The following is a 9,577-nucleotide window of genomic DNA, read 5'->3' as shown; positions in this document are numbered from 1 at the left end:
GGCAGCAAAATGGCCATAGTAACAATTATTCACCATTGTAAAAGCCAGGTGGAATTTCCAGAATAAGTGTAAATCGGATAATACAGCCGTAATACACGAGGGACCCTACAGGACATGGCCGTCACCAACGCTCTCATTTATAGAACAAGAGCATTTTTTAGCACATTAAATTACCAGGATCTCACGGTTCCAAGTCATCATTATTTGCGTCAGATGGTTCCTTCAACTTTTAAACCACCCGAAAGTAGTAAATTACATGATCACAGCATGAGTTCTGGTTAAAAAAATGCAGAATCTATTTTCTCGCTCCGTTCCACTAAGAGACGAAGGAATAAATGCCAATTAAGAAAGAATCAGTGTGTAAATGCAGTGTTAAATAGAAATAAATGAAAAAGGCTGGAATTCCTTCTGCTTATTCAACTCGCGGAAATAACAATATCCGTTCGCCAGCGCAAACTAATCATGTTCCTGTTCCTGTTATTAGTCACACATCTGGACAACATGCTGTGTTTCATTTTTAAAGTCTGTTTGGGTTATTTGTTTAATGGCACACAATAATAATGCTGCCTAAATAATAATAGAAATAATTCTAATAATACTACTACTAAGAAAAATAACAACAACAACAACAAGGAGCAGCAGCCTTCTTAGGATTTAATATTTTTAACTACGCAGACTTCCTCTTCATTGTTCCTCAGCGTAATTTCCTTTGAGAAACTCGCAGCCTTGGACCGAGTCCTGACTCACGAGAATTACTGTAAAGTAAACGCGAACCGCGCAACATGATTGGGTGCTGAATTTCCTATTCTGCTTTTTTATTGGTCGCTCGAGAGGTCGGTCTGCAAACTGCGCCGCCCACAATGTTTGAAACTTTTTGGGGAGTCGGGTTACGAACGGCTGTAACCGATCCGTAGGAGGGAGGGAGGGAGAGAGAGAGAGAGAGAGAGAGAGAGAGAGAGAGAGAGAGAGAGAGAGAGAGAGAGAGAATCTGAATTATTTACACACTCGTTACCTGATACGGACTACTGTGCAATACAAAAGTTGACTAACTAGAAATTCGTCGAGCAAGAGAGGGAAGGGAGGCGCGGAGGAAGACAAGGCTTTACGAAAGATTGCGCGGTCCAATGTCACAATTATGAAGGTTCAAGATTTATATGCCTGAGGTGATTCTGAAGTACGAGCTTGGCGGACCGGGTTACGTTACCCCTCACTCGCTCGTATCTGCTCGGAGTGTTTAGCAGGAAAGAAGGTAAGAAACGCTGTCTGTCAGTGTCACCAGCTAGTTTCTGACGAAAACGCACACCGACTGGATGAGAATTCGACGATATTGTTCGAAGCAGGCAACTTTAGAGGTGCACAAGAGCCTGAAGTGATAATCAAACGGAGCCGAGTGAGGTGTTTTGTTGCGAGGGGCGCGAGCGCCGTCCACACTGAGCGTAATGTGCCCGTATAACACACGCGCACCGCTATTTATTCGGCTACGACCCAACGGTTTTCTGGCTGAAACATGATGGGGTCTCCCGAAAAAGTGTGTGTGAGAGAGCGAGAGAGAGACACACGAGTCGTGTCACTGTGTTTCCTCACGGCAGCAGCGGCATTATTGATTACGACGAGTACGATCAGCACCTAAAGAAACTTTGGGGGGGGGGGGAGTGTCGCATATATATTAAAGAAGAAGGGCCCGTTTGAACTCTTTCGTCGTCTGTTGCTTAACCCCACCACAGGCTCCAGAGCCCCAGCCTCAAGAACTGCTCCTCATTATGATGATGAAGGGGGAATGGCTCTCAGCAGAGTTCATTGAGGATGACTGCTGGGATGTGTGTGTCACTTTTTGGCTAAACACCATATGAAAAGATGACACCCCACACACAGACAGCGTTGCTCGCAGGCTTTGACAGGAAATGTAGGGGATGGATCCGTTTTTCAGCCGTACGTGCTGCTGGCAGCGAAAGAGTAGAATGGCACACGTTTTCAGTACTTCTTCAGAAAGATGTCAATCCAGGGAGGTTTGTGAGTAACTCTTGATGAGAATTAGGAGCACTGCCGTTCCTCCCTGTGTCTCAGGAGGGACAGTGCCGTGTTCTCAGCTTGTGTCACTGGAACGTTAGTTAGGTTGGACACTAAACACCAGCAGGCCTGCTGCGGTCTCCGCACGAAAACGTCACCCCCTCTCGCAATTCATGAGAACGTGTCCAAAACCTTTTCGCTGTGGTGCTGTACATTAGGTGACCGGTAACCTGCTGCTTGACTAGAATATCAAAATAGAAACGATCTCGATGACTTGATCTGGGTAGGGAACTAATAAGGGCTTATTTTTAACAACGCACTTGACGCAGTGACATTTCCTTGTGCTGAGTTATCACTTTCACAACCTAAATCATAAGCTGTAATGTAAGGGCTATATAAGACACTGTAACTCATTTACAGAAATGCAGGCATTTGACCCCACGCACACGACAAAGTTCAGATGGACTGGCAGCATCGTGTTGCTATGGTAACACACGGTAACATGTGAACGCAGAGTTGTTCCACAAGTTGACGTTTTAAGGTGCTTATAAACCTTCTGCTTTCGTAGATATATTTGATGCAATGTTTTTGACTTACAAAACAAAGAATGTGCATAGTGTGTATTTCAGCCTCAAGTAGTTCCTTTGAACAATGTTTCAGAAGATGAACACATACACCCTTTTGACTGAAAACCTAGTGGTGTGTTGGCAATACAGCAGTTTGTTTATTTTCATCCTACCTAATCCAACATTGTTGTAAATAAACTGATCGCTGCTGTGTTCCTATGCTTTTAAGCAGTGGTCTTTATGAAACGTTCAATGACTTCAACTAAGACATTCCCATCACAAAAAAAAAAAAAAAAAAAAAGGACAGACAGAAGAAAAGGGCAGTTGGCATCCTGTCTTTGTTCAGCTGGAATGCATCTTTTGTTTCTCTCTTGTTCTGTATGCATTCATTCAATCTATCCTGTTTTCACATTGTGCTTAACAATTGCTCCAACAGTGTTGAATATCCACATCCCCACAATGCTTTGTCCCAGTTGTTTTCCACCTGTTACTTTAACATACAAATTTTTCCACCTTTCTCTCAAAATGGCCATTATGAATTATTAACCTGTGATGTTTTTGTTCTGTGCCGCACAGCAAAGTCTTTCAGGTCTAAGTGGATGCTTTTTTAAAACAGGCTGCTTGTGAGTTGAATTATTATTTCCTTCCTTGAAGTTCTACAGAGCCCCTGTGGGAGGATAAGAGTGGCAGCATGAGTGTCGATATTAGAAGCGAGCTCCTGCTTTTAACTCCCATTTCAGCACCTCCCTCACCGCATAATACTATAACAAAGGAAGAAATTAAAACAAAAGATGACAGTTAAAACAGATTTCCACATCTAAAATGAACTGGTGCCAATTATTGTGCTGTGTAAAGCACCTATTGAGTGTGTATTCTTAACCACATGCATAAAGCATATATACTCCACATTTAGAAATGAGTTACAGAGAGACATGGATGTTAAAGCATTTATAAAATCTTCCCTTCACAACACACTCGAAACTTCCTTATTTTCAACACGGAAGTCTGAAGTTGCCTTTGTCAGAGTTACTTGGTAAGAAATTTATTTTTACTACAGTACAAGCAGAGAATCAAGATTGCCTGCTTCGTTCAAGAATGCCTGCTTCGTTAAACATATAAAAGACACACAAAACAGAGATCTTACATAAGGTGTATATTATAAAAAGATCATGTTACAAGTGCAGAAATGCATGACTTTGGAAATTAATCCCAGGTATTCCACAGACGCCATGAACATACTGAACCCTCATAACTACAGTCATGCGTATATGTATGACTGTGGTCCTATAAGATTATAACGGAGCTGAAAAATTCTTATCGACTAGCGATGTTGTAGTGCGGTTGTGTTACATGTTCATGGTGTTGCTGATGTAAACAAACCTACTGCGCTGCCAGTCATATAAAAGTATAGCACATACAATTATGTACAGTACATAATTGATAACGATAAACACCTGTCATTGGTTTATGCATTTACTATACTGTACTTTTTATCATTTAGAGTGTACTTAAAAAGTTTACTGTAAAACAGTATGCTGCGTTATGCCCGCAGCAGCGTCAAATCTTGTTTTTACCATGTCTCGACTGCATCGAAGCTATACCGTCTAGGTTTGCGTAAGTACACTGATGTTCGCACATCAACAAAATCACCTAGCAATGCATTTCTCAGATCGTAACCCCGTCATTAAGCGACGCGTGTATGTACTTTTAAAAGTAGTTCATAGCGGGTTAATGAACTCAGTTTGGTTCAGGCTATCAGTTAATTATCCACCATGGTTTACATTTACATTTATTCACTTACCACACGCTTTTGTCCAAAGCAACTTACAACGGATACTATGTAGTGTTACTAGCCCACACACCTTATTCACCAAGGTGACTTACACTGCTAGATACACTACTTACAAGGGGTTACTCATCCATGCATCAGTGAAACATACTCACTCCGTGACACTCACACACTACGAGGGAACCTGAACAGCATGTCTTTGGACTGTGGGAGGAAACCCACGCAGACACGGGGAGAACATGCAAACTCCATACAGACTGAGTGGGGATCGAACCCAAGTTCTCTTGCACCACCCAGGCGCTGAGACAACAGCGCTACTCGCTGTGTCACCGTGCCGTGGTTTTTAAAGAGTTGTAGCCTGGGAAAGACTAGACACTTTACAGTCATTGCCGGTGCAGTTCTGATCTCCTAAGTTCTCAGAGTGGACAAAATGAAGAGCAGCTTAGAAGCAGTTAGTACAAGGGAGAATGTGTAAGAGTCACAGAAGGTAGGATGGTGGAGACCAAGGTAAAGAACGCTTGAATGAGTCTTAACAGGCTTCCACAGCTCTGTTCAGCCAGTGGAAGAAGAGAAGCAGACATGCAGTAGACAAGAAAAGGGGAGCAGAGTGCAGTTCCCTGTAAAGTGGATGCCCAAGATTCTCCTGCCTCACAGATAGCATTATCTTTATTTATTTGTTCTTCATCACAGAACATTTCTGTTGGGAGGCAAATTAGTGACATAGGCCCAACTTGTCAGCCAATGCACAACCGAGTTTATGTAGTATACACCATGATGCTGTGTGTATTTTATGGATCAAAGGATTAGTGTGACATTTTGGTTAGTTCATTGCTGTGTACACATATTCAAGAAGCAACAAGAACCCTGTACATTTTTTTTTAAAGGAAGGCCCAAACTTATTCCATTAACTGATGCTTTTATCTAGACTAACGTGATTTACAGCATTGTCACCTACAATTATTTATTCCTTATAGAACTGGGTAATTCTTGCTTGTACATTTCAAGGAAGGTACCTTGCTCGAATGTATTGCAGCAGTAAGGTGATCTGAAGTGCAACTTCCAAGGCCAATGGCAACAGCTCTAACCACTACACTGTCTACCACCCCTAGCTGGAATTATAAAGAAAGCTACAAACAAAATGCCTTGAGCAATTTTGCTGGTATCAAGTGCTCTTGCTTCATAGAGTAGAAAACAACTGCATCAAAATACAAATATTGAAATTTGATGATACTATTTGATATTTTTCAGTAGGCTCCTTACCATTTGACTGAAGAGTCAATCTGAAGCTTCTCATGCTTCCTGAGGGGAAAGGGGAGGAATTTCCAGGTGTCTCCACTTATTGACTTCCTCACCTGAGATAATCAGTGTGAATAGTGTAGCGGGAGGTTTCTCACTCTGGACTGAAAGGCTACAAACTTAGCTCTATGTCTCTATGAGCCTTTCAGACCTCTCAACATGGAGGAGGCTACCTTAGATATGTTAGAGGGTAAGTGCTTTGAACACCAGAGACCTCAGATGGGTATGTGTAACAGTGAGAAACTATTCACTCGGAGGTTGCGATGTTACTGGATCTTCTGTTGTTGCACATTTTGTGCTTTGGTAAAATTAGGTACATTTTTCCATTACTTCAGAAGTTTGTTTTTGCTTTAAGAAGATTTGTTTGTCTTTGAATCTTCCTTTGGCTTTTGTTTAATTATTTTTGTGTATTTAAATGTAAGTTTTTTGCCCATCTTCCTGTTTCCTTATGAATGGTACAATGTGTTTCATATTACTGGCCTAGATTTGCCAAGGTATGGTTAACAGTCATTAATTTAAAACATTTGGGCTGCAAAAATCCGGGCAAGGATATTCAGTGCCTTCATGATTCAGAGTTCTGCTGAATTGCCTGGGAACTGTCTTGCTGACACTTTCTCCTGCTGGGAGTAAGAGTGGATCAGAATGAGCTTATCTGATTAGAGAGCAAGGAATTTGTCATTCTTTGGCTTTGTATAAGACTGCTTATTCCTGAGTATCATCAGTAAACTGAAAGTCATTTGATTTAATGGTGAGGAAAGATAAGTTTTTTTAATGTGAGTTCTGAGTAGAATTAATAGGCCTTTCAATTTAACTCCACTGTCTTTGTGTAAGATAAAGTGCACCAAATGCATCCAGTTGCTTTCCTTCAGAAAGACTGAATATTTTGACCTACTCTAAATGTTAATTAAATTTCAGGTTTGTGTGTGTATATCAAATAAATATAGTGGGTTAATGTCAGCTTGTTAGACAGTATAAATGACTTTTTGAGTAAAGTGCTCGATATGGAGAATGCATGAAGGCAATCTCAAGAATGTTGAACATTTTTCCCTCTGCTATTCATGAGTCTGGAAGTTTTGCGTTAACATCTGGCCCACCAGTAACAGACCTCGGTTCATTTTATGTTGTTTTTTTGGTTTAAATAAAGACTAGGCAGTTTGAATAGATGGCTCTGTCAGCTTGCTTTGCTTGACTGAACAAAAAGACAAATGGTCAACATAGCTTTTTATTTTAAATTATTTCAAAGCCTGTGATCTTTCCCTTCAGGTCATTCTTGAGTTGCATTCATTGCTTCTGAAAGGGAATTTGATTTCTTTTTTGCCTGTTATTTCAATGTTGAGTATTCAAAGAGCAGGAGGTGTGACTATATTCACTTGTTTGAGAGCACTGTTTCCTTCTTCCTTTATAGACACCATGGACTCCTTCAGCACAAAGAACCTCGCTCTGCAGGCTCAGAAGAAGCTAATGAGCAAGATGGCTACAAAGACCATGGCCAATATGTTCATTGATGATACCAGCAGTGAAGTCTTGGATGAATTGTACCGTGTAACTAAAGAGTATACACGCAACCGCAAGGAGGCCCAAAAGATCATCAAGAACCTCATCAAGATAGTGGTGAAATTGGGCGTGTTGTACCGCAACAACCAGTTCAGTAGCGAAGAGTTGGTGCTAGTGGAGAATTTCCGAAAGAAAGTGCACACGCTGGCGATGACTGCCGTCAGCTTTCACCAGATCGAGTTCACGTTCGACCGCCGAGTCATGAGCAACATCCTGAATGAATGTCGTGAGTTGTTGCATCAAGCCATCAACCGCCACCTCACTGCCAAGTCTCATTCTCGAGTTAACCATGTCTTCAACCATTTCTCCGACTGCGACTTTTTGGCAGCGCTTTATGGCCCGTCAGAAATCTATCGTCCACACTTGCAGAAAATCTGCGATGGCGTTAACAAGATGCTTGATGAAGGCAGCCTTTGACCCCTGACCTATCGCTCTTACATTTTTTTTAATAATTGTGGACATTTTGTTTTTCTATTTTTTTGTGCATTGCAGTTACACTGAATTACATTCCAAACCAGTGAAAACATTTCATGCATTGGTTTGTTTATGCCTCTTAAAGAAGAAACTGACAATCTTTTTCAAATTAATGTAACACATAAAGGTCCCGCTCATGCCATTTTAATGACAGATCTTATTCTTCTGAGACAACACTTCATGTAATTGCTTTTCCCCTCACCTATATTTCTGATGTTAACCTATTTTATAACAATTTCAACAAGGTTTTGAACGGACTGAAATTGTTCTTCAGTGTTATGCATGTTTATAAATGGTGTCTGATTCTGGAATGGCAGATATTACTTGCCTCATTTACTTCCATAATTAATTTTTGTTAATAGTCATAGAGAAGTGTTATAGTTCAGTGTGAGCTACATTTGTCTGTTTCCCTTTGTTTATGTAGTTAGTCATGGTGTGAAATATCCAAACTTTTAAAATACTGAAGGGTGTTAAAAAAGGATGGCTGTAAGAGTATAAAAAGGGACCACACAAGCAATTTTATTAGAAGATCGTGGACTTTCTCTGTCATGCAAAGCAAGTTCTCTTTGATTTTGCCTGATCTCACAAGCACTTTGGAAGAAGTTTAACAATAGTTTAATTTGTCTTTGTTTTGCTTTTGTCAGTCAAGATTGTGTGAACTGCAGGACTATTCGTTCTGAAACTTTCATCAAAGTTTTTACTATGCCCTTAAGCAGTCTTTCATTGTGTGTGACTATTTAGAGCATTTTGCCAGTTCTGGAAAAGTATGTCTGTCTTTGACACAGTAAGACTTTTCTTATTAAATGTACTTTGTGAACCTTTTTTCTTCATAAGAATTCATAAGAATTTGGTTGTACACCTGTGAGCCTTGTAGTAACGGCTATATTGTAAGGCACAATCCCTTATCTTGCACTGTTTTTCACTAATATGTTCGGTACATATCCATTCAGAAACTAACCTTTGATTCACTAAAACCTATGAAATCACTCATTATACAGAACTTTATGGATAACTTGTAGTAGTAGTAGCTGTCACCATTTGGTGCTATGCATATGCCATCCAAGAAGGAAATCCTACACTTTTGTGGCCTGTGTTATCTGAACGTGTGCACTGTTGTATTACCTGACTCGTATTCTGTCTGGTAACTGCTATAAATGTGGTCCCAAGTAGTAACAGAAAACTCAGTGAATGTAGGCTGTTAATGGGCAGTGATGTAATTGATACCCTCTTCTGATGAGAATGCATGCTCCCTGTTAACAATGCTATTTTAATTTTTTATAAAGCATCAGATTTCACATCTCAGGGTTAAATTCTATGTTTTGTGCTCATTGTTAAAGCAATCAAGTTTCAGATTATTGCAAAGCTGATGGACCAAAATACACATTTTACACAACTATATTCTCAACTGTATCATGATGTATTTGTAATCTGGAATATTGGTAATTGTACTCTTGATTTTCTTGAGCAAATGAATGTAAATAATGTTTAGTGTGCTTTTTCTAAAATATACCAGTACTGAAAAAACATTGTGTGTTCTTGATGTGACAGAAAACTGGATATTTAGGGGGTTAGAGTGCAGTTTGAAATGTTGGCTTTGAGTTTCAGAGCTGTTTTATTTCATAATCCATCCTTTGTGTAAGTAGGTCTGTTCTGTTGATAAGTCATTTCCTCACTGTTAGTCTCTACAGGTTTTTTGTTTAGAAATGCTGTTTCCCAACTACCAAATATTTCTCTTTTTCTGAGATTTTTCTTTAAGTTTAAACTAAACAAAGTCCAGCAAATGGGCACACCCATTCAGTGGTGAACCGTGAAGGAGCCAAGAGCCTTAGAGACCTCAGTAAAAGAAGCATTTTATTTAATCACGTTTCAAGGCAAATTCATTTCCTGCTAC

General features: G+C 40.1%; 1 protein-coding gene across 1 annotated transcript; it reads left to right on the top strand.

Annotated features, from left to right (window-relative positions):
* Positions 1-893: 893 nt before the first annotated feature.
* On the top strand, positions 894-9,193 carry tnfaip8l1 (tumor necrosis factor, alpha-induced protein 8-like 1). Its single transcript, XM_018728070.2, has 2 exons — positions 894-1,248; positions 7,062-9,193. The coding sequence occupies exon 2, from the start codon at positions 7,069-7,071 to the stop codon at positions 7,627-7,629; it is 561 nt and encodes a 186-aa protein (XP_018583586.1). The 5' UTR covers positions 894-1,248; positions 7,062-7,068; the 3' UTR covers positions 7,630-9,193.
* The last annotated feature ends 384 nt before the right edge of the window (positions 9,194-9,577 follow it).

The sequence above is a fragment of the Scleropages formosus genome, chromosome 9 (assembly GCF_900964775.1).
Source record: "Scleropages formosus chromosome 9, fSclFor1.1, whole genome shotgun sequence".
Classification (NCBI taxonomy): domain Eukaryota; kingdom Metazoa; phylum Chordata; class Actinopteri; order Osteoglossiformes; family Osteoglossidae; genus Scleropages; species Scleropages formosus.
The sequence above is the reverse complement of the archived record's forward strand: the minus strand, read 5'-3'. Positions and strand labels throughout refer to the sequence as shown.

Bases quoted from the DNA above. Each gene is read 5' to 3' on its own strand.
- tnfaip8l1 (XM_018728070.2), top strand. From the start codon at position 7,069: ATGGACTCCTTCAGCACAAAGAACCTCGCTCTGCAGGCTCAGAAGAAG.